Source organism: Sitophilus oryzae, unplaced genomic scaffold (genome assembly GCF_002938485.1).
Source record: "Sitophilus oryzae breed Bouriz unplaced genomic scaffold, Soryzae_2.0 scaffold_499_pilon_pilon, whole genome shotgun sequence".
NCBI lineage: Eukaryota > Metazoa > Arthropoda > Insecta > Coleoptera > Curculionidae > Sitophilus > Sitophilus oryzae.
The window spans coordinates 2,282,695-2,309,762 of record NW_022147083.1 but is presented as its reverse complement, the minus strand read 5'-3'; the positions used below and the strand labels follow the sequence as shown (position 1 = coordinate 2,309,762).

The window sequence follows — 27,068 nt, the reverse complement described above, 5'->3', positions numbered from 1 at the left end:
GTTCTACAAAAACGTTAAAAAACGCATTATGTAAAAAACGTCGTGTAAGGGATAAAGGGGAAAACAGCCAAAAGGGGAAAAACCGACGATGAATACCATGTTAAAGACCGAATATCATATTAAAGATACAAAAATTTATTACTGTATGCGTTATTATTTGGCCATCGTTTGTTATATTCAATTGCAATTTAATGTGTTTGCAATTTAATGGTTTAACTCACTCAGAAACAATACTCATAAACTCATGATGGACAAATAAATTATTCAGGGACAAAAGACAATTTCAAAAGGTAAAATAAACGAATTACTTATTATATATTGGTATTAGTAGGAGATATTAGCCGATTGGGCTCCTCCACATGCGCAGTTCGCTTGACCTTGACATATGTGGCTTTCAAACCTCCTTGAGTGATTCCAGAAAGAACCTTGTTGTGAGACCTTAAACGACCTTTAAGGTTGACTTTCAGATGTATTTGAAATGCGTTTGTGTACCCTTCACAAGGAGCTTGATTGACAATCTTGAACGACCTGTAAGATTGACTTTCAGATGTCTTTGAAATTAGTCACCATGAATGTTCTTCTAGGTTGCCAAGGTGGGGGGTAGTTTATCATTGTGTATATAAAGCGACTTTCTTGGAAACGTATTCAGATATAGAATCTCTTGTAAAGTAACAAGTCGTGTGTATACATTCCAAAGAAACATTGTGTGGTGTATTCAAAGGTGTTTGAAAGGTATAATGCGTAAAAGTTTTTTCAACAAATTTATTACATTTTTTTTAAAATGAGTATTTCAAAGAATAATTCATTTTGAACAATTTAAAAGCTGAGAAAGAATTTGTTCGAATAGATCCAGATCATCGTTGACAGTGGGAAAAATATAATTATTAAAAAATGGTGAATGGTTAAAATAATTAAATAAAAAAAAAAAAAAAAAAAAAAAAACGCATAAAAAAGTAACCTTCAACATTATCATTTCTACCAAAACGGGTTGTTCAGACTTTCACAGATGATCTAGTACAGCTATAAATAAATTCGATGAATAAATTTATTTATGTATTTAAGGGCCAGTTCGGTATTAGCTGGTGGAAATACTAGAGCCCTCCTTAAATTTGGTGTGTTGGAGTACATTTATTATATAATATTAAAAAAAAAAACATGTAATAAAATGGTTAAGTTAACATTGTAATATATATCATTCATTGAATACTCACACACGTATTCTTGTTAAAGATGTGCGACGTTGTCACTGAAAAGTATGATTCTACAGCATATGGAGAAGGCCAAATATTACAAACGTTTAATAAATTGTCAGCTGTACAATTGAGAAAATATGTGGCGACATACCCTGGAAATTCCCTAAATTCTTGGAGACAATGAATGATGTATGAGAAATAATTATTAAATACCTAAACCTCAATAAACCATCGTATTGGAGCACATTTGTGTTAAAAGTATGTGTATCGGTAGCATTAGTCTGATACATTTGCTCTGAAATGGTGAGTAAGATTTAATAAGTTTTTTACTTAGAATTCCACATATCCCAGATGATATTTCTGAGAAATATCTCCTCTATGAAGAGACATTTTCTGCAACCATCAATCCAGCATTACAAAAAGACGGAACCAGTAGTGTCTCGAACGATGTTGACACAGTAGATAACATGGAGGTCGATGTAGCAGCTAGCCTAGGCTAATACATTTTATACCAACACATTATATATTTACCATGAAAAACAACCTTGTAAACGTCATCAATAAATAATGTACTACTGACTATCACCCTGTTTTTTCCCACTTTATTATATATGACGTTTTATATATAATAAGACAATTACTGAAAAATATTTTAGTTATAGTTGAATATGGCTTCTGTTAACAATACAGTTGACAAGTTTGGACGCAAAAGAAATAATATCAAAGTGCGTACAATACGTGGTGCCTGGAATATGGATTTAAATTAAATTTTTTTTTTTTTGTTGTTATAAAATGTTTAACGAATGTCGCTCATCCTAGAGATAAGACAGGATGCTATTAAAAACATATATATTGACAAAGGAACTTTTTCAATTGAACAAAGCATTTGCAAATATATTGAATAATGACTGTGGAAAGAGAAAAATGATGATAAACGCGATAAAAAAAACTGTGGAAGAAAAAAAGCGAGAATACATCCAAAGGATTATCGTGTTAGAAAAAAGATAAATTCATATTTATTAAAATTTTTTTTTTTTTTTTTTTTTTTTTTTTTTTTTTTTTTTTTTTTAATAATAATAGTAATTCCGTAGAAAACAGTTTGGTTCAGAGATGGCGACTAAAAAAACAATTGATACATTCGGGCTCGTAAGAATATCATGAACTGTTAGCAGTGTGTTGCGCAGCATGCCAGGAGTTGGATATAAATTAACACCAAGTGGTGACTATAACATTCAAGGAAAACGAAGAATGTACCTTAGTGAGCCAATAGATAAGGTTGATGCAGTTAATAGTCAATAGTCAGATGATAATACATAAAACAGTTGAAGTGTTGCGCAGCATGCAAGGAATTGGATATAAATTAACACCCATTGGCGACTATAACATTCAAGGAAAACGAATAATAAACCTTAGTGAGCCAATAGATAAGGCTGATGCAGTTACAATGCAATATGCAGATTATAAAATACATAAATTACAAGCTTTATACCGTATAATAACTAGAGATTTATGACTCTAATATTGGCAAAGTTGGAATCTGAGATAGAACACAATAAGCCCAAATACGTGACGAGGAATGCAATTCTGGAAGACCAGCTGAATAAGTTTAAGGATACTAGGCGTTTGACGGATATCTCTGAACATAAATTGGCTAATGTGAAATAAAAAATATAGTAATAAATGTAGGTTATTTAAATTTTAAATTACGATTTAAAAAAAATGTGTGATTTTTTTAATAGTAAAGTAAAGCTATTTAAATAAAATTTTAAATAATTCAAAAGAATCAATCCATGAGTTAAACCTGGATGGAAAGCCTAACAACTTTACATAAAATTGCTTAACTTAATTTTTCTGTCGGTTACGCAGTATTCTTTCAACTAGATAAATACCCGGTGACTTTGTCTTCTGTAATTCGGCCTCATAAAAACATACCTTAATTGGTTGACCTTCTACTGATTCTATGATGTATGTCGGTGGCTGGGTGATGTTAACTTTTGCAACTTTAAACTGTTCAGTTAACCATGAAGATCTATTCCCTTATTCTAAAATACTTTGAATAAAAAAAAAAAAAAAAAAAAAAATCGAAAATTTAATTTTTTAGTCAATTTTTATGTGATTGTAAGCGTCAATACGTGTGTTAGGATTAACATCAACCGGTTTCATTTTGGTGGTGCGGTGTTTCTTATTATTATAGACGTCTTCGTTACAGTAGGTAAAAGTTGTAGCCGTTGGTATGAACCTCTAGCTGAAAACTCTTTATATAAATAATTCTTAAGTGTTCTTTTTACTCGTTCTACAATTGCAGCTTTTCTGGTAACTGAATGTAAAAAGATGATTAATATTGTATTCTTCAACCTTAGCTTGAAATGTTTCTATTGAAAAATTCCTTTCCTTGGTCGCTTTGTAGATTACTTGGTTCATACCCTGCTTCTGTAATAATATCCCTCATCGCCCTGGTAAATTCAACTCCAGTTTTATTATTGACAGGTCTAGTGTACATATATTTAGAATAGCAATTTATACACACTAATATGTAACGATAACAATTATTTTCACTACTATATTGTTGCTTTTCAGCCAAATCTATTTGCCACACATCGCTATAATTCTTATTATGTACGCCCTACCTTGAAAATTTTTCTAGCAGTCATAAAGTTCATTGACAATTTTTAACTTTTCATGGCTAACCTCCATATTTCAAAAAGACGTACTTGGAGAACCTTGATAGAAAATTGCTCACTTGCTTATGTCCTTAATAAATTATTCGTTATTCCCGGAGTTCTTCAATTATAGATATTATTCGCTAATCATGTCCGGTGTGTCCCGCCATCTTTGAACTCCAGAGTAATTGTAAACGATCTATTAACTCTTTCGGTTTATTACAATATACATAATATACATTTTATACAATAAACTCAGATAAGCTCAACAAATTAAGCAAATATTTTAATTATTTTTCTGAATCCCAGTACCTAATCGAGTTCCTTGCATTAGAGGTTTTATGATACTTGTATACTTTCTCCACCTTGTAGCTCTCAACCAATACTTTTTATTATATGTCTTATAGGTGCTTTGTCACTGCATAAATTGATTTATAATTTTCGATAACTTCGGGATCTATTTCACCTTCATTACCCAATGCTGGTGTATTTCTCAAGAAAAGTAGGTCGTGAAGTTCAGAGTTCCCTTGAAATTCACACGTAATTTTATTATTTTTGTCCACAAGAACAACATTACCGGGTGGAAAACGTATTTCCATTTTAACCATATACATCACCATATTTGTTCTTCTTTCACCGATGCGAACCCCATAAATCATGTCCAAATAAAATGGTTCTAGCCAGTAAATTCGTTTAGATGAGATTGAATTACACTGTCCGTAGATTCCACTGAGTAGTCACTAGATGTCATTGCAGAAGTATTTGAGGGTGGTGGTGTAACAAACCTTTCATCAAGCGTGTGTCTATGTATTCTCGATTCATCCCAGAGAGGCTTCCGTGGTTTTATCAATGGAGTTGATGTTTCTTTTGGTGCACGCTCCGTAAATGCTGTCTGTGTGGGTGTACTTAAACTTTCAGTTGATGTACCCATACTTGTTTGATCGTATTTTGGTTTCAAACTTTTGTTTTTTTACACCAATAACATTGGATATAGATGTTAAAGGTGTACTAATCGGTTCGTAAAATTTCTCCAATTCAATTTTATCGGGTAGCTTACGCGGATTTCAATTGTTTAAATTTTCGAACAGCATCTGTAGTTTCGACTAATTTGCGTTTCAAATCAATTTCCTCTTTCATTTTGGCTGTGGCCTACTACTATATCGTTTAGTTTTCAAATGAGCTTTAATTAAGATTACTCTATTAATATATATCTATCGAACCCTACACGATATATTCCAGAGTTTAAATCACTATCTTTATCGATAACTAAAAAACCATTCTTATCGTTCCAACATTTTGAACACATCTCTTGAAATTGATTAAATGTTACATAAGGCGAAACATGGTCCGAATAAATATGACGTAGATCATTTCATCCTGCTTTTTAAACATAATAATTAATTGGCATTATCGCGCGACTAATTGTTTGGGAACTCGTGAGTATGTCTGGGCTAGGTGAAATGAATCCACATAATTGTGACGACTCGCATACTAAAATATAGCGTATAACATCCGTTAACACATTACATCGTCGAATATAAAGATATAACTTTGGTTTAGCTATCAGATGTTTCTAAAATACTGTTTGCATCACTAAATGTGTAGTAAACCAAACCCTTAATAGGTGTAAAAACTTTCTGCAGATACTCATATTTCGGTTGAAACAACGACTTGGAATATATGTAAACATTTTCAAAACATCAATCCCAACGGAATGAGTAATAATGTTAATCCATAACATATTTTTCCACATTGATGGTCCTATTAACAATCAACGAATCGATAAAGGGAGAAGCGGACCATGACGCCTTCTATATTTTGAAGTGTAACTGGACCCACCTTTTTATCGAATATTTTTTTTTTTTTTTTTTTTTTTTTTTTTTTTTTTTTTTTCTTCATTTTTTTCTTCTAATAAAAAAATAGTATGTACATTAAAGTGAACGCCTGGGTTTTATGTTCATTCAGATGTCGCTCGTCAAACGAACTGGACGCTCTCGATATTCAAATAAAACTGGTAGGTGGTATAGTTTAATTCGTTTAATTAATACAGTTACCGTTTGAAGTTACATCTTCACGGATATCAGTACTGTGGACCCGGTACAAAACTAAAAAGCGTCTAGCGAGGGGCGATTTAGGTATTACCCCCTTGGATGCAGCTTGTAATAAACACCGATATAGTATATCGCCAAAAAATCTTAATAATTTGGGTGAACGTCATAAGCAGATAGCGAACTTGAGCAACGTGCTTGGGAGAGAGATAAATCTAAGGACTCTACTGCAAGAGAAAAAGCTTCAGCTTGGATAGTAACAAATATTATGAAGGCAAAACAACGCTTTGGGTTGGGGTATAGAGCGAGATGAAATAAGGGTAAAAGTATCAAAAAGGAAAACGACTCCAAGCTAACATTCTTGAAAGGTGTGCGTAAACGTAAAAGATTACCCAAACTTGCTTTTGGAAAAGCGCTGATACGACCGATTCAAGCCGAATTACGCAAGGCCGGAGGTAAAAAAATTTGCTGAAAAGACATTCTAAACGCTTCTCGAATAGCCTTAGCTGCAGCACGGAAATTCTTGAGAAAATCCCGGTGGTAAAAGAAGAATTTGCACTCCTAGAATAATACCTATTCAAAAAGTGGGTGGCTTATTACCATTAATACCAATATTTGCTGGTCTTTCAGCTTTGGGATCACTGGCTGGAGGAGTTGGAGGTATCGTTCGTGCTATAAAGACGGCAAGAAATGAGAATTCTCAAAAGACAGGCGGCCGCCTAACTTTGAATTCAAAGGGGAATGGTATATATTTAAAACCATACCGATCAGGTTTAGGACTTTTTATGAACAAATCAGAAAACTCATAGGATCCCTGCCCCAAGACCACTATCCAATATCGACATAAGCAAGTTCATTTCAAATGAAATACCAAATTTTAGAGGGGTTTATATGAGGGATACTCTTTCATGGCGTGGTCCAAAATGCTATTAATGTGAGTGGTGGTGTAGGCGTTAGATAGTAGAGGGGTTAGGACACATTGGTGTGGCATATACAAAAAGGTAAATTCACAAGTTATTTTCACTTATGACAGTTTTGGTAATTTATCACCCCTATAGAATTGCTAGAATATCTACGACGATGTTCCAAAGCTGCCACTAATATTGACTATACATACGATCGTCAACAGAAGTTTGGAACAGTCTGGTGCGACATTTGTGTTTAAAGTTTCTCTCAGAATCATAATATGTCTTTGACACCTCAGATGGATCGAGATCATTATAAAAGAATGGCTTTATCGCTTAAAGTCTACTATCGCCATGGTAGTTTACTAGAATTAACTTCTGAACAGTTAGAAAACATGCTAAAAGAAGTTATGATTACCTGTAAACCGAATGAAATTGCATTAGTATGGATAAGTTACCGGAACACATAAAAAACGACATTGATATCCTTAAGTATCAATATTCTAGTGAACAATACAACAATTTATATGAAGAAGAGGAGAGTGACGTATCAAACACCTAGAAACTTATATTGTTGCATTGTAAAATGAAAGGGATTAAATTATACCATGGTTAAAAAATAGAGCAAGGTAAACGTCGTTCCAGCTTTAACCCACTAATGCTAGCAAACAACAATAGACAACCATGTTGAAGTTAAGTTTTACTATCAGTTATGTCTTACACATTTACCTTAACGGAACGCTCTAGCGTCTTAAGTGCAAAATTTTATCCACCTATAGAACTGAATGCTACAGATAGATATGGTCTTGCACTTGTTGGCTTCTATACGTACAACTCAATTTTTAACACAATAGACGAAGTACCATCGTTTCTCTTAAAAGAACCGAAAATCTAAATCTGTAAATATGATAATTCCACTTGGTGTTTACGAAATATACGAGATTGAAAAAGCTATTCTCACCGCATTAAAGGAGTCTACTAAAGAAAACGAGGATAATTTATTTTCACTGTTGTCCAACAACAACACACTAAAATGTGACATTAAAATCAATATATATAATTCGACTCACGGAAAGAAAGAGTGTCGGAAAAAGCCGGATTGGTCGCTGTTCTGCTAAAATGGTATAAAACACAAATCGACATTTCAAGTGGACATAATGAAAGAAGTGATAATACGAGTAGACTAGCAATATAACTTCGGGAGCATATCTTAATTAAAACGAATGCCATATATTTTTCGAATTCGATATAGAATCTGAGACTGGCTTTAAAATCACAAAGGAACCTTCAAATCCTATTTATTTACCATTAAGACCAGACGGGCGCCAGTTCTTAGATAACATCACACTACGCATCTTGGATTACAACGGTGATTTGATCAATTTCCAAAAAGAAAAGATTATAGTTAAGCTGGAATTGAAAAGTTGAATAATTATGGGCTTCCGCTATAATTGTCAACCGCAAATTGTGCTTTATTCTAGACTAGCAACGTATCCCAATAAAAGCAAGCGACCACCTAAACCAGAATCCATTTATAAACCAAACTTAGTGTTGAAGGACGTCTACAACGACTCTCTACCAGAGATTATAAATTTATACAATTTCTTGGATTTAAAGTACGTAAACAATCAAAAATGAGACACTAGCGAAAAAATTGAAGATTTTAACAGACCTATCTCGATAATTCTTTGTACGCAAGAACACAACGTAACAACATATGGCATTCAAAATTTCAAAATTTTTTTAAAAAAAAGAAAAGTTCATCTTTCAGGATATTAGTTTTTGCGACATATCCGAAAGTTATATCTACATTGAGGGCACTTTTGAGACTACCGACGCAACTAAAAAATGTTATTTATCAAATAATTCACTAGCTTTACTTTTTGATGAAATCCGATACGAGATGGGTTGTGAAAAAGTTGCAGCAGTCAGAAACCTGGATAACTATAAAGCTTTAAAACGAGTGGTTTCCTTTGGTACCGGCAATAACAAACCGCTTTCTAACAGTGGCTGGGGTCAAACGAAAAGAAACAAGATATTTTCGATCTCGTCCAGCAAATTTTATTTCGGGGTATAATTACCTTAAAAACCTTATTTAAATGGGTTTGCCGGAGATTACAACAAAGGGAACTTTTTAAATGTACAAGCAGAATTGATTTTAATAATCGCTCGTACCTATAGCAATTGCTATATTGGTGAAGTGGAATGGGTATATAGAGAGAGATTAAAGATAAGAAAGGATTGAGCTGGAAAATATCCTTTAGTGTGTCCTTTACAATGGTTTTTTTTATAAAACAAAAAAAAAATAACTAAAATATTTTTAGTTTTTTAGTTATTTGAATGAAATGCAATAAAAAATAGTGCAGAATATTCATAGACTCTTTTCGAACGTGGGACCTTTACGAACTGCCTGCTTTAAGAGAGGCTTCGTCAGATGTTTGGGCCATTAGAACTAACACAAGTTTGGAGAAACCTCGTTATATTATCCATCGGATTTCAAGATAAATAATAATTCCGGAAAATTTTTAAGAATAAAGCAACGCCACAGTTACTTCTGCAAACGTTAGTGATATTAAGAGTCGCTATCTTAAACTTCAAACTGTTTCCCTTACTGAGAGAGTGGAACCGTAGATTTTACAAATAAAAAATTTTTTTTTTTTTTTTTTTATTATTAAAATTTCCAAAGAAGCTGTTATGGACGCGAATTTAATGATCCTATGATGCATTTCAGCGAATACACAAAAAATCCAGTATTCCTAGTTTTCCGGAAAATTTCCGGGGTGTTGTTACCAAGAAAGAAGTGAATTTTCACCGTAAGATGGTGAAATCGATTTCCAACGAGAATAGTCAAATTTCCGAAAACAGCCAACAGAAAGTATACGTCCTGTAATAATACATGACTCAAAATTAATTAATAATATTTAAAAAATGGTTCGGTGTCGAACCAATCTGTATTCATGTAAGAATAATTTTTTTGACAACAAAAAAAAAAATCGTTTAATAGACGAGTTATTTGTGTATTTAATTATAACATTACATTGTTCGAGGGTTCGACGCAGAAGACCAAGTTGAATTTTAACTTTAAGGTTTAACTTTTCTACACGATAATTTTTATATGATTAGTAAATATTTTAAAAACAAAAAACGTTTTTTTAAATTTTAAGTTGTTTTTAATTATTTTTTTTTTTTTTTTTTTTTATTTTATTAAAACAAATAGATAATATATAATACATTTGTTTTTTTATTCTTTTTTTATAAATTCTTATTGTGGTTCTAAAAAGAACCGATTTTATTATATCTAGTGGATCGGCGATTATTTATGGGGTAGTTGAGTCTGCTTCTCCATCGTCATCATCAACCATCCTCACGATTTCTGGAACCCACATCCAAGAGCTGTCAGCTGGTCCAGCTAATTCGACCGGTGGTTTGCATGGAGTCCACTAACTTGAGGAATCAGGTAAAGTGTCCTCTCGCGAATCGGTTTTTATTGTATTCTTTCAAGTCATCTGATGCGTTGACCTTCCTCAAAAAATTAGGTTTCTTCCGAGGAATTCGAGTCGGGTGACGCTGGGAGCTCCACTCTTTCAGTTTCTAGACTGAATACAAACGAAGAGGAATCTGATATGATGGTTACTGATCCCAAGTATGTGAGCTTTGAGCTATTTATCTCCCGAACAGTGTTGCCGATTCACAAATATTTTCCGAAAAAATATCAACAAAATTGAACGAAATAATTTTAGTTAATTTGAAGTTTATATCATAAATTTGTTATATTTATAACCGCTTTTTTTACTAATAAAAAAAAAAAATTTTACGATCAAGTAGGCTTTGAACCCCCACGAAAATCGTGTCATTGTCGTCAAAGAAAAAAAAAAAGGTTCGGTCCGACATTGTCCCATTTTTCACCGATAAGAACCATCCGTTGGCCAGGTGTTTCAGTTTCAAAAGAATTTTACCTGTGCGAAGAGAATGTGATAAGTGGATAAGATGGTACTTAAGCTACTGAATCTTCAAAGCTTTCTTCGACGTTAATCAATTTTACAACAGGGAAGGACCACCCGTCGGGCAGGTGTTTGCGAGGGTGGATATCAATCAGTTTACAAAGGGGTGGAATATTGGCAGCGTTCGTCCCAACTCTACCTTGAAAATACTGCCATCTGTCGTAAAAAAAAGGTCGTTCGGACATTGACCCATTTTTTACAACAGATTAGACCCACCGCACGTCTGGCCAGGTATTTAGTTAGTTTCAAAATAATATTTACCTGTGCGAAGAGTATGTGATAAGTGGATAAGATGGTACTTAAGCTACTGAATGTTCAAAGCTTACTTCGACGTTAATCAATTTTACAACAGGGAAGGCCCACCCGTCGGGCAGGTGTTTGCGAGGGTGGATTGTCAGCCAAAAAAAAAAGGTTCGGTTCGTTATCGGCCCATTTTACAACAGAGAACGTTTTCAGGTTTGCCAGATGTTTCAGTTTCAAAAGAATATTTACGTCGGCGTAGATAATGTGGAAGTTGGTACTAAAAGGATACTTAACTAAACTGATTTTCCAAAATTTGGTTCAAACGTCCATACAATTCAATTTAACAATAGGTAATGGACCACCCGTCGGGGCAAGGTTTTCAGTTTTAGACGTTCCAAGAAATTTTACCTACGCTACTTATACGTCTTATACGACGCTAATAGTTTTGATTTTTGCCTTTCTGTTATTGGTTCAATCGACCCGATAACCCAGAAGGGTGGTTTCAAAGATTTACTTTTTATTGTTAGGCTTTCTTTTGCAAAAGTAACATCAACGTATTTTCTTTTTTTATCTATAGAAATATAATAAAGAAATATAATATATAATATATAAAAAGAAAAAATATATATAGAATATACTCCGATAATAAATAAATAATTTAAATTAATATAATGTGGGGTTCTAAGATTTTTTTATTATACTTTTTTTTTTTTTTTTTTTTTTTTTTTTTATTTTAAAATGTTAACTATAAAACAAAGAAAAAGGTAATTTTCTTTTATTTTATCTATGAACTATATCTCATAATAATAAATTAAACTAAACTATTGGGGTTCTAAGATTTTTTTAAAAAAAAAAAAAAATAAAAATTAAAAAAAATATAAAATAATAAAAAACAAAAAAATAAATATTATTAAAAGGAAAAAAAAAATAGAAGAAAAAAAAAAAAGAAAAAAAAATAAAAAGAAAAAAAAAAAAAAAAAAACAAAAGCAACAAAAAAAAAGAAAAAGAGAAAAAAAAATAAAAAAAAAAAATAAAATAAGAAAAAAATATATAAAAAATATAAAAAAAAAAAAAAAAAAAAATAAAAAAAGAAACAAAAAAAAAAAAAAAAATAAAAACAAAAAAATAAAAAAATAAATAAAAAATAAAAAAAAAAAAAAATAAAAAAATAAACAATAAAAAAATATAAAAAAAAAATATATAAATTAAATAATTCATAATTTGAAAGATACCCGTTACGACACATGGTACGGATTTTCCAGTTAATTAGTATTTCTAGCTCGCTACCGTTACCACGCTACAGATGAAAAGAGTTGGCGCGGCACTAACAGATTTCTTCAGTAAATTATAATAGAAGATATATATACTATCAAGCTCTGGGCTCCCTTAATACGTATTACAACTTTATTTTCTCCAATGAGGTGACTGAATTTATCTCAATCTACTTTACGATTTTTCTAACATTTTTTTCCTATGGTATTTTCCAAAAACCGGCATTATTATATTAGTTTAATTAACGTCTTTGTTATAAATTTTAGATTTTAATTTATTTCCTTGTATCTTCGTGTATTAAATATCGGATATAGTTTTTTTTAACCATCGTGGACTGCCCTGTGAGAATTTTAATACCCCCTGATTGGGAATTAGCGTTCAGTGATGTTCATACTGCATGAGTCACTTTTTTTGAGTGGCATTGTTTGAGTGTTTGATAGAGTGAGCAGCGACAATCATATATGGTCTTTTTATCGTCTTTATTGAATTCGCCGAAGTCTGTAGTTCTTGTTTAGTTGTTTGAGTGTGTTCCGCTAGGTGGCACATGTTGAATGGGATAGTTTCGACTAATGAACTTGGAGAGAGGATGCTGAATGTATTATCCTGTGGCAAGGTGCTTAGGAATAGGTATGTTATCAACTCTTTCCAAAAGCGTATAGCCGTATTTGACTATCGTCGTTCCAAAACTATTCATGTATGTGCTTCTAACAATCTCATTATTATCGATCCGAGTTCTGGTTTATACGCAAAAGCGGTAAATCTCGCTTAAGTAGGTGGGTTGTAGACAGTAACTTACAATGTATGCATATGAAGTTTGGTGTGCGTCTAAATAATAGATAATTGATGTTTGGCAAGGTAGAGCGGTGATAGATTTGGAAAGAATCTGATTATTTGCTATATGTTTTACTTTCCGGAACACTGACTTACACCCACCACGAATACCGGTTTTATAAAAAAAGTGAATCATATCAATATCCGTTAGCAATTCTAACTCTACCTTGGTCGCATGGGAGATTTGAGTCAATGACAAGCTGGGTAAATATGTATTCGAGAGTGAACTTGCCAATTTAATTGTATTTTAACTTTGTATTCGCGAAAAATTTCGCACAAAAATACGGCTGTAAGAGAGGTAGTATTTCCGATTTTAAGTATAAATCCGAATAATCCCCTAGAGTTTTGCAATTGAATAAGCGCCAGACATCCTTTGCTCTTTGATAGTCCACATCGCTAATGAACTGTTCGTATATCGTTTAAATCAATCCGTGAAATTCATGGTTTAAGTGGATGACGGCTCATTCAGTTTTCCGTCGAAACTAATACCATAAAGTGTATACGGAAATACACTTTTTTGACGGCATTGAGGTCAAATTGCTTTCTTTAGTTCTGCGCGGTAAAGAGTCTGTGTTTGTTGTTCTTAAAAGTTTTCAGGATTGAGTAACCTTCCCTGATAACTCTCTGAAAGACGAGATGTACGATAGACAAAAATTTAAAAAAAAAAAAAAAAAAAAAAAAATTTTAATATTTCTATTTTACTCACCGCGTTACTCCTACATATCTGTCACTGTAAATTGCTTTTTGTAACGAGACATTTTTCTTTACTCTGGGCAATAATGTCAATTTTGTCTCCATGACGACATAATTCCTTAATGAACATATGAGAATCGTAGCCGCTTAAATTGTGAAAGACAATGGGTAAAAGTTATGGGGTAATTTAAATTCTATATGTAGCAGGGGTTTCGTGAGCTGCCACCTCTGTATTTTCCGTTGAGATGGCAGTGGTCCCTAACTTTTTGCTCTTGGATATCAAATAATCTTTCACATATAAAACGACTGTTTTTTGCGTATAATAACTCAAGTTTTTGTTCTTTATTGCTTCATTGGGGACGATCTTCTTTAAATCTTTTAGATTTATGTTGTAAATACTTCTTAAATCATTTTCTATGTGAGAAACAAACTCTTTAGCGGCGTCCTTACCGCGATACGTTCTCGAATATTAAGAAACTATCGATCGAAAGAACATTTTTATCAAAATAAGGCGAAAACGAATAAGTGTTGTGTTTGACGATTTTTAATGGGTAATATGATTTTGTTGAACTTGGCGCAACAGTAGCAATCGGTTTAAGAATTGATTCAAAATCGTCATATACTACAAACGGTAACCTTAATTGTTTTCCGATGTTTTCGAATTTTAGATTGTTTTCGGGAACGCATTTACCGTATTTTTCAAGCTTTGGGTCACAGACGCGTATTGATGTGTGACACGTGATTACAGTCAAGATCTTTAGCAATATACAAAGTATAGCTTGAACTGAAATGTAATAAACAACAATCGCAAAAGTAAAGCTTATGTTGATTAGAGTTTATTTGGCTGGAAACAAGACGTAGACATAGTTTTTTTTTATCGCAGCCAATAATTGTTTTTAACACAATTTATATTGCATATATGTCCATCACTACTAACTTTACAATCTTCAATTAATAATAGTTAAATTCAGTATGTACCACCATTTTCCTTTCTGTGTACCGCAATGGACCTACAACTTCCCAAACTATTATTATTATTTGTTCAAATTTTGTCTTTGAGACCATAACGTTAACTGAGATATATTAATTCAATTGTTCAATGAAGTTTTATATCGCGAAATTCATTGGATAATCCAATACCTGCTATATTTAACAATGTTGAAAAATGTGGATATGAAGATAGTTCTGCGATTTTAGACTTAGCTGGACACAAGGCTGACGTTATGTCCCACGCAAAACAATACTGTTCCATGTTTCTGACATTGACATCGGCTTCTTTTCTCCGAATGGGAGTTGGCAACTCAACGAATGAAGATCCACCGATAGGGTTAAACTTGTTAACGTTAATTTCTAAGTACATAATTTTTGTAAGGCCGCATCCTAATATAACTGAAATATTATTCTACTAATACATCTATTTAAACTTTAGTATCTAAAGATACTGAGTATTTTTTCTAAGAAATTCTGAGATGCTGTGTGGGTCATCAATTTATCGACAAAGCGCTATATCTCATCTAAGTCGTGAAGGAAGGCATCAGAATGATTTGTGATAGCGATGTGTCAATTAAATTGTTGATCTTGGTCTCGCAGTAATATCATGCAATTTCTACAGACATGGGAAGTGGTAGAACAATCATGAAAAGACCTAACTATTATTTCCATTGTTTCTTTGATATGCTGTTATGTAAACAAGAAATTGATGTTTTCACTGTAGATAGGTCTAGGACACTATGGTGGATATTATATCGATTAAAGTAACATTTGGGATCTATGTGAGACGATTAACACTGCTGCGAGTACTCGATAATCTAATACAGTATACACTTACACAGTTAAATGCAGTTTGAATATTGGGGACGGATTTGGATCTGATATATTAAAGGAAATATTTTTTTTAGTTAAAATAATATCTTCATAACCGAATTTATTAAGATTGAAGCCACCAACGCTTTCAGGTAGGGCAGAGAATATGTTAGAAATAAGTATCTATTTTAACATAAAATGAAAAAACCGTATATTGATACAGAGGTGGATTGACTGAAATCATTTGAGATTATTGGATGGTAAGCATAGCAGCCTTGACGATTTTAAGAGTGTTGAAGTCCAGGGGTCGGTTGGCTTCTTTTTACAGGCGATTCGGGACTTTATGGCGCCGCATTATTATCAACATTCACAGGCGGAAACGGACTTTACCACAAGACTTACACATATATTTATAAATTTATGGATTAATCAGTAACAACATTTATAAGTTAATTCTGAACAAACCTAATACAAATGGCTTGCATCACACCAAAAAATAATATCGTTACACATAGAATTCATGTAGAGGACTATGTCAGAGTATTAATAAGCAATGCCCCCCCCCGCCCACACCATATTACTCCTAAGCCCAGCATCGATACGCACGATTCATTCAAAAGACATCTGGTCATTCTCAGATCATATCATCAAGTGGTCCTTGTCGAAGGGTCTCAAACGCATTTCAAAATACGCATCTGAAAGTCACACCAGCTTTATAAAGCTCGTCCTTAACGCTCTCCTCACATTACAAGGAATATATCTAATCTCATAGGAATCGACTCACTCAAGGAGGTTTGAAAGCCACAAATGTCAAGGTCAAGCGAACTTCGCATGTGGAGGAGCCCAATCGGCTAATATCTACTAACCTCAGGCTTATTCACAAACACATCTGCAAGGCTTGACGTGTGCAAAAAGTAAAGTTAAATCTCTAACTCTGAAGAGGCTGCTATAAGCTAAACTCTAAAATCTAAAAAATAGTAAAATGTATAAACTAAATCTAACATACGAGGCCCCGCCTATGTTCTAGCCACTGGAAAAGAGAGCAATCCCGGTCGAACTAACCAGACCGAATACCGGGACTCATCCATATTCGCAAGTCTTGTCCGCCATACTCACAAAGCGCCCAGGTGGTAAACTCATACCTTAGCAACCACCTCACGCCTTTTCCAGCTATCATATTAACGTATACCTTGAAAATGAGAGTACCGGGTAGAACTGTGGAACTAACCCTACTCCTTTTTTCCAATCCTAATACACGTTTGAATCTACCATAACCAAATCCATAGCTTGCCAGATCTAGCTATTCCACGGTACTTTTGTTCTTTGACCGTGCATACCATCCTACGATGTTTCTAATGTTCGATATATCCAAATAACTCAGGCTGCTTAGAAATTATCAAGATGGAGCATATTAAAGTCTAACGCCATTGGATATTGATTGGGATCCATTGATGAGGTAGTAGATCGAAGTGATCTTAAGCAGATCATCCACGCAGAATATTCAAGTTTCGCTACGCATCCAATATTCATTTTATTTCCTGCTTGATATATTTCGCAAATTCGCTATACTCATTTAACGGCCGAACACTCGCTAAACCTCGTCGATCATTTACGCCGCGAAGGGATCTTTCACAGCCCTCCGATCAACTATGTTCCAGATACGCTCATCTATTGCATTCTAGTGCTTAGATTACCCAACCAACTCCACAAACTGAAATGTTTTGAAACATTTTCAACCTAGATATCGTCATGCAAGTCGTTACACATGCTGGAGACTATGCCTCTCTACTTGTCCCATTCCACGTGGATGTCAAACAGTATTCAGGTAGTGAAATATGGCTAGTTCATATTGAAAGTATTCGTTTTTTTTAGGTGAAAGGGTATCCCTAAATGATTACTTTATTCGGGGTTGTAAAACTCATATATTAACGTCGCATAAAGATTTAAGTACATACCTAGGCTTTATTAATTTTTGTTTACGCATAATATGAAAAGTATATGCATTTTATATAAGATTAAGATAATCGGATTTGCTAGTTGTATATTAACTATTAGACATTTTTGTTAAAAACTATTTAAACATGTTTTTACCGAAACAATATGTTATTTCCGAGAATATTTGTTTTATGTCGTGCTTTAGTAGTTTGTTTTCGAGATATCTACGGCGTGTTGTGAAATCTACTATATAATAGTACTCTGGCGCCTAGAATTTGACCCATCTGGACATTTACTTTTATTTCTAATTAAAAGAAATTACGCTTTTATTAAAAAGTAACCCTGTGTACTTTAATAAACGCTTCGTTCTCATCTTCTACAAAATTTTACACAACTATTTTAACACTCACAATGTGTCAATTTATTACAACACTATTCGAAGGGTTATTTGCTATTAAATATGGCGTATACGAAGAATAAAGTTCTTGAAATACTAGTGAAATACCTGAATTAAACTGAAAAACTCTGAAATATAATGAGGTGGTTAAAATTATATTATAATAATTGAAAAACTAATGTAATAGGTACTTATAAATTATGTGAATTTTTGATATAATTCTCAAGTGAATTTTCAAAGCGTGAAGTTCGGAACCTTAACTTTTCTACAACCATGTATTTATTCGACTACATACCTAAATAGGTACAAAACAAAATAACTTTCTTAAAGACTACGTAATTTTCAAATATTAGATCGAAACTGCGTGTATACTAGAAGGATTATGAGGTGTCTATAATAAATTAATATTCCTTAATAAACGTTTGATTTCATAAATGTTCAACTTTAAATTTTACATATCTACTATTTCTCTCTTGTATTCACCAAAGATAATTACCAAGTACATTCATGTCTCATGTTTCATGTAATACCTAGTATATTACTGATATAGCAATACCAAACCAAACCTAAAGTTGAAAGTTTCAGTAAATTAAAAATATAGCTGAAATATTAATAACATCTATAACTAAACTTAAAGTACCTAATAAAATAAGTAATAAGTAAAATGGGGTATAATTAAAAAAATGTATATATGAAAAATATAAATTATACATTTATGAAACAATCTATAGAGGTACCTCTGAAAAACTGAAAAACTTTTGAAGACTTTTTTTTACCTTTCCACATAAAATGTCTTGCATATACCTGTATATAGGTACTTGATATATTTTTTATTACGCAATAAACAATGAAATTATTAAATTACTGTTCGATTTTTGTTTAATATTTTTAATTAAAAAGCTCAACAAAATATATCAACGCACAGAAAATAAAAATCATGTTTGAAAACCACTGTTCCACGTTTCGGCTTGATCAAGAAGTTTAATGAGAATAAAATAACACATATTCAACATAACTAATATACTAAATAACACAACTCTAGAAATTTTATTCCTCAGGAGGACCATAGATAGATATTTATTTAACTTTTAATTTTAACAATAACATTTTACTTTTTACGTGAAAAACTGTCTGTTTATGCCGAGGTTCGCATCCATCTTCTTTCTAGTGATGGAGAACTATCGATGGCGCTATCGATAACTATCGATATTTTTCACTATCGAAAACAATCGATAGTATTTGGAGGCTATCGATATTTTGCGATAGTTCGTTTGTAACACATCTCTACTTAGATTGAGGTTATAAATATGTGTTTTTGTCAAATACGTTTAAAATCAATTGCCCAGTAGCAAAGCCAAAACCGAGACAAGACAAAGTATACGGAGGGTACCGCTTAAATTCCTGTACCGATATTGAAGGATGGCTATAGAATTTCAATGCATTTCCTACATAAGTCTATCCTTGTGTTGTAGGAGGTTTGACTAAACAAGGATGAACCTATGTCTTGAAACCATTCGACTCGATTTTTTGTCCTCCTTCAATACTGGGGCGTAAATCCTCTCATTGCTCTTATGTGGAGGCCGTCGTATATTTTATTTAAACGTATTTGGTTTTTGTTGTTGGCCAACGTTATTTTTGTTATTTGATGAAAGGTTATTGAATATTGTGTTGGAAAACGTTATTGTAAAATACTGTGTTGTTTTTTCATAAAGAAAGTTTAAAATGGATAAATTTTTAAACATAAAAAGGAAAAAGGAAGACAGTCCGAACAGTCGTCGTAGCAGTAAGTAAATTTTATGAACAAAACATAATGCATTTCTAAAAGCATTAAATCCCCCCACTTTGCATGTGATGGATCCTCGATTTAAAAAGGAAGGTTTCAGAAGCAATGAGAATGCAGAATGTGCAGCATAAATGGAGCAGGAAATGGTCCACATTTTGAAAAAAGAGGGGGAAGCAGATCCCACAGAATCCAGATTTAGAGATGACAGAACTGGCTACGAGCAGTACCTACAAGCACTACTACAACCAGCAGCAGTGGAAATCCATTATTTTCTTTTATTGAAGAAAGATTTGCCGGAAAATTAAATCAACAACTGCAGATGCATTCATCATCAAACGTCAGTATTTGAGAAACAAATTGCAACTCAAAATGATGATCCTCTTCTGTTCTGGAATTGATAAAAATATTTTTTTGTCATAATATTAAAAAGTTTTGTTCTTACTTTTTACAGGTAAATGGAAGGGATTTACACCCACTGGAGACTGGAAGAATGTAGCAAAAAATACCTGTATATTCCAGCATCATCTGTGGAATCTGAGAAGACTTTCAGCACCACAGGCAATTTAATAACAGAGAGAAGATCAAGATTAAAGGCAAACAATGTTGAGATATTAACATTTCTGAACAAGAATGAATGCATAGTCGGAAATGTAAATAATTAGTTAAATAAAAATATTGGTTTTGATTATTTTATAAATCTATTATTTTATTAAAAAAAAACAAATAATTTTAATAGAGATGATAATTTTCGATACTTTTAAATACTTTTTTTTAATTAAAAACGGTAGGAAATTCGTACTGTCTTTAATTTAAAAAAACTGTACGAAATTCGTATTGTTTGTTAAAAACGGTATGAAATTACCGTTTTCAATAAAACAGTACCGAATTCGTACTGCTTTCATAGATAACTAACAAATTTATGTTAGTCAAAACTATCGAAAACAATCGATAGTTATCGATAGTCGAATGTGTGAATATCGATAACTATCGATGGCCGTGACTATCGATAGTTCTCCACCACTACTTCTTTCGCAAGCGAAATCGACCCTTATCAACCGACTACAGTAGCGCCCTCTCTTCGAGATCTCTTGAACCACAAGGCGATTTATATCACCGAAATCCGAAATCCAAAAATCCGAACAATTACTTTAAACTCAAATCTGTCTCCATGGCAACAATTTTTACTGTATAAAAATACTACCTTAGAATTTTAATTACTTTAGAATTTATCTCGATTTTTTTTTCTAGTCATTTTTAAAATACCTTTCAGAAGAGATTTGTTCAGATAATGTGTTGGCTCACTACCTTTTCCTGTTATCTTCCGGAGTCTGTAACTTGTAGGGGTGATATGACGCTTCTTTCCAGCACTCCATTTTTTTCCGCTAATATTTTCGAGCACTAGAGCTAGCAGAATGATCCCTCCGGTTTTTTTTTTCGCGTTTCGCCGATCCGACGACGGTATCCGAAATCCGACGTCGACGGGTACCCGTATCTGAGACAACCGAATAGATCCTCGAAACCGACGCGACGCGACGCCTTTACAAAACGATAGTCTCAAAGGTCAAAGTCAAGTCAATAGTCGTCAGTAAGTCAGAAATACGCCGTTACGGCCTAAGAACGCTGGATTAAACTCATCGCCACTTCTGATGTAATCGGGAGATTAATATATTTAACAGAAATTGATATTTAAAAATATAATTCTAACTAGCTTGACAAACAATGTCTTCTCTGGGCCGAAAATCAACAAACTCTGACATTCAACTGTTTCCAAAGCCTACTTCTCCGCTACTCGCCAACATCAGCGGACACGGGGTGCAGGCACGGCGTGAAAATGACTGCCTATCATAAGGATCATAGGCGTCGATAACATGTATATATGTAAAACCTGCTAATCAGTGATGGAACCAGGCTATTTAATGTACTTTCTACTAATCTGACGAACGCTCTAGTAATGCTAAATTATTTCAAAAATGCATGAAAGTCAACAAAACAATAATAATGTTCAATATAAGTAAATAATATTGTTATGCCAAGGATATTTTTAGTGAACCGATTGCTTGACCCCACACCTGAATGTAAAATCGCTTATTTCTGGGGCTTACTCAACCGGGTCTCACAAGCAAATTCACCTCAAATATCCATTTAGTTGGTCATTGGCAAGCACTCTCTCATTGTACATGAAAATAACAAAACAAACATTTACTGATCTGGATAAAATTGATAGTTAAATAGTTAGACTCACCCGGGGGTACTCCGCCCCCTAGCCACTGATATATTCTATTCAATATATCCCATTCCATATTTTCCATCTAATTCAAATATCATTCGGTTATATATTGGTTAATCATCTTCAACAACTAGCTAGTGTCACCTGAAATAGTATAGGGGCTTCCCCCGAACGCAATTCTGCCGCTAAACAGATTCGCATCCCAATCGAATAAGCTAATTGGGGTACCTCACTAGTCTCTCTACCCCAACGCCGCATTGTGTCAATCGAGAAGACAAGGTAGACCTCAAACTCTCAAGACCAACCTCGAAGGAAAGACGTCACCAGAGGTTTTCTTCCGGTCAAACGACCCGTTGCCTTACAGTACTTGCAACGTTTATAGTCAAAAGACTCTCAACCCCCAAATATCAGCTCTATGACAAAACACAACACAACAGCCTGCCGGCCTAAGAACTACTGATTCGCCTCAGGCAAGCTAAGCCTCCTCTTACATCACAATTTTACCGGATCGTAAATATTTACATTACTTGCCAATGAATCATACTATTTTCTCTAATCGACTTTAAAATAGAGTGTTTTAGCATTACTAGATAAATAAATAGAGGGTTTCCGAATTATAAAACCATTATTATAACCAACTTATTTTCCAAGTTTTACATAGTTTTTTACGGAATGGCTAAAGAAGTTCCTGGAAGTCAAGTATTTTTATTCTCTACTCTATTATACGAAATGTTTATTTTTAATATCAAGTGTATAATACACCAAAAATATTTAAAGGGTATATTTATTTCTTGTTTTAATTGATATTAATTAATTTCAGAACTTGGTAGTAATAAAATTGCAAATTTAGAAAAAGTTCTCACCTTTCTACAAGAAAAGAAGGATCATATTATGCTAAATGCTCTGTAAAATGTTTTTGCTTTTTTAGTTTACACAGGTTTACACTAAGAATTACGTAACAATAGATTAGAAGGGTGTCGTTATAATGCTTTTATTGAAAAAGGGTTTCTTTAAAAAACGTTAAGTTGATTGACTTTGAAGGATCAACGTGTAAAATCCAATTCTTTATTAATCGGATAAAAACTAATCTAATTTATTAGTTTAACGTGGTTTAACTTAATATACAAATAAAATGACCAATTAAGAAGCAGTTAAGTTTGTATATCACACTCGCTTTCCCTAAGGAGATTTTTCTTAACATCGTTTTCCACCGTTTTCCTAAGTTGGCTAGTTGGATATTCCAACGATAAAATTGCCTTGCTTCCCTCTCCAAGTCCTAAGGTGTATAAAACAATTGTACACAATCTAATTTTGTTTTTGGATATTGTCAAAACATTTCTGAAATAATCTTGGATCAGAGCTGGATATTAATGATCTAAATTTTTCTAGAAGTTCTCGTAGTATCGTCCGGTTCTGGGTACCTTAAAACTACAATTATTAAACATTGTTAAGCAGTCGCAGCGGTTCTCATGAAACTTATGAATATTTTATGAAACCTCGCCCAAATGATAAGAATTTACCGGAATTTACCCAAAAGTTGTGAGGTTGATGGTTTATATTGGTTGGTTGATTAAAGTTTATAGTTCTATATTTATCATACTCTTTTGAACTGCAATACTTACTATAATATTGTATAAATGTATTCATGTTTCCGTTTTATGTAAATGTGTTGATTAAAAAATAATGCTACTTTAATTTATAGGGGAGACGTTGTTCCTAAAGATGTAAATGCCGCTATTGCCACAATCAAGACCAAAAGAACTATCCAGTTTGTAGATTGGTGTCCGACTGGTTTTAAAGTTGGTATTAATTATCAACCGCCAACAGTCGTTCCAGGTAAGTTATAGAATAATTTATACAAAATTCTTAAACATTTTTATATGACTAGTTAAAAAAATATAATGGGGTTGTCTCTAAAATACATTATATAATACAAGGTTTTGAAAAACGTGGAATATTTTAATTCCAATTATTACAGATTCACTGTGGGAAACATACATATTAATAGTAACCTAATAGTCTTCAGATTTTAATTGCGCATAATAATAAAAGCATCTTTTTGGAAAATAACACTTCATCAACATTTTTAATATTGTTTTGAGAATACGTATTACATTAAAATACATATTTTGAGAACATTATTTTGCTCAAAGCAATCTGTGCGCTACATATTGTGTATAATAATGTTTGTGTATTTTCGTAGTTCTTTACAAATGATATATAATAACCAAACCAAACCAAACTAAAAGCCTAAAAGGCTCACGGCTTGATTGGTTATCTTTCTCCATTTGTTTCTGTCTTTTGCCTTTATTCTCCACCCATCCACTCTTATCCTTCTCAAGTCCTCCTCTACATTTCACGGTTCATTATCATACTAGGAATTCTTGCTTCAGCCATTCTTTGAATGTGTCCCAGCCATCCTAACCTTTGTGCTCTTGCTACTCCCGTTATACTCAGTGCCCGATATAGTTGCTTTAATTCTTCATTTGTTCTTCTGGTCCATATGTTGTGTATCTTCTTTCCTCCAAAAAACTTCCTCAGTATTTTTCTTTCCCAAATCTCTAGCCTCGAACTTCCCGTTGCATTGAACGTCCATGTTTCACATGCATACACAGCACTATCGGTCTGATCATTGTTTGGTACATTCTGATTTTTAAACTTCTAGAAATGTTCTTACTCTCAATAATTTTCTGTAATGCGCTGACACATCTATTTCCCACCATTATTCTTGCCATAATTTCTTGAGTTACATTTGGATTCCTTAGAAATACGGCCTAGATATGTGATGTATCTACTTTCTCAAATTTGTATCGTTTACCTCTCTCAGAATTCAATTGTAGACATCTTCCCTTCTCAAATCCCTATCTGACCACTCCATAAATTTCGTTTTCTTCTCATACCTACCCTAACCTAACCTAACCTAAACACTAAGCCTACTTTTTGCGCTTGATTTTCTAGTCTTGGTAACCGATATCAGCTCTTTCCGATCTCGTGCTAAGATAACAAATCATCGGGCAAAATGATAACCTGAAGATAAAAAAATAATTAAATAGGTACTACACCTACAGTCCAGAAAAATATAACTGGAGGTCTTAATATAAATCATTTATTTTTTCTTTAAATCCTCTAATTAATCTTGGCAATTTACTTTTTCATTTCTGCTTTAGACCAACATTTAATATATTTTTTTATTTTTTGGCGCTTCTCGTATTTTGTTTATTTAATAATTTGTTTTTCTTAATAGGAGGTGATCTTGCTAAAGTTCAACGTGCTGTATGCATGTTATCGAACACTACTGCCATTGCAGAAGCCTGGGCAAGACTGGACCACAAATTCGACCTTATGTACGCCAAGAGAGCTTTTGTCCATTGGTACGTCGGAGAGGGCATGGAAGAAGGTGAATTTTCAGAAGCTCGTGAAGATTTGGCTGCATTGGAGAAAGATTATGAAGAGGTAGATATACTATACAGGGTGTTTCAAAAAACATGTACCATCTCTCGTAGGGAGATTCTTCATGTAAAAATAAGATTTATTTTTCATATCAACATAGGTCCGATTCTGCTTTGTTTCGTAGCTGCAGGGTGTTAAAGTCTTAATATTTTCGATTTATTATAATTTTCTTCCAAATGATTGTAGCGTTTCGAATAAAATGTTGAGTATAAAAATTACTACAAATCCGACATATCTTAAAGCTAAAAAAGTGTCGACATATACAGGGTGGCGCACCTCATTCGCCTTGGTTGATTATACGAAAACGGAAAGATGTAGAAACAAAATATTTTATGGGTATATGTGGGGAGTCAATGTGCACAATTTAAAATTATTTTAAAATATACAGGGTGTCTCAGAACTAAGATCCATACCAAAGTTATATTTTTTCTTATGGAACACCCGGTATTTAATTTCATTTTTGGATTCTTGGGCCCAAAAAAGACGTTTATTATAAGGGTTAAATACGTTTAAAATCATTGGTTTTTGAGATATTTAAAGGTATTTAAATATGCATGCTACAAGAGAATTGATTATCAACACCCTGTACATTACTTTTCAGAATTATTTCATGTACTGAGTTTAAAGGCAAAGAAATAAACTTTACTGAAAAATGTTATTGCTTCCTTAAATTTATACAGGGGTACCAAAAGTTGGTGATTGACTATTTTAAGGATTTATTTTACATAAAAACTTTGTTATTTCAAATGCAACACCCTATATTTATTTTAAATAAATCGAAGCAGATTCAGATGCTCTTTCAAATTATATTAGGATTTCCTATACCTATCTATCTCAGATTTTGAATAAAAAGCGATTTTTAAATAAAATGGCAATCAAGATGGCTGGTATCGCCATGGCAATTTTCTAGAGACAGTTAGTAACTATTCTCAAAATCGACATTAGTTTATAGACTTTTTTTTTATTTTACGATAACTTGTAGATATATGATTTTTTTTATAAAAGAGCCAATTACTACGGCAAATTCAATTTCTTCACTTCCAACGACAGATTTCTGCCTAATAGATTTTTTATAAACTACACTACCAACTCTGCGAAATAGGAAATAGGACAAGTAGTTTTTCAAAGGAACGCTTATCAGGGAGATTCCTATTTGGATATCTTTGAGCATTAGCTCTTGAGGCCGAGAAATAAAATTCCTCACAAAATAAAATCACTAGTAACATATCCATTCGTTCCACCAACAGATATGGCTTTATTTCTTTATAAAATAAAGAATACTTACTTATTAAACTATTGTGGGTAAATTTTAGAAAACTGTTTAAATAATAATGTCCATACACTAATGTCGATTTTGAAAATAGTTACTGTCACTAGAAAGTTGCCATGACGATACCAGCCATCTTGATTGCCATTTTATTTAAAAATCGCTTTTTATTCAAAATCTGAGATAGATAGGTATAGGAAACCCTAATATAGTTTGAAAGAGCAAAGAAAAATAAATTTTATTTTTACGTGAAGAATCTCCCTACGAGAGAGGGCACATGTTTTTTGAAACACCTTGTATGTTACCTTTTAGAAATAATATTATTTAACACTTTATAACATATATCAGTAAAACCATAA

General features: G+C 32.9%; 1 protein-coding gene across 1 annotated transcript in view; it reads left to right on the top strand.

Annotated features, from left to right (window-relative positions):
* LOC115886811 (tubulin alpha-3 chain) overlaps nucleotides 1-27,068 on the top strand; it is a 121,766-nt gene that overhangs the window by 90,534 nt on the left and 4,164 nt on the right. Inside the window, exons 7-8 of the mRNA XM_030906103.1 lie at nucleotides 23,695-23,828; nucleotides 25,237-25,445. Coding sequence (XP_030761963.1) covers nucleotides 23,695-23,828; nucleotides 25,237-25,445 — 343 coding nt within the window. The remainder of the gene's footprint in view (nucleotides 1-23,694; nucleotides 23,829-25,236; nucleotides 25,446-27,068) is intronic.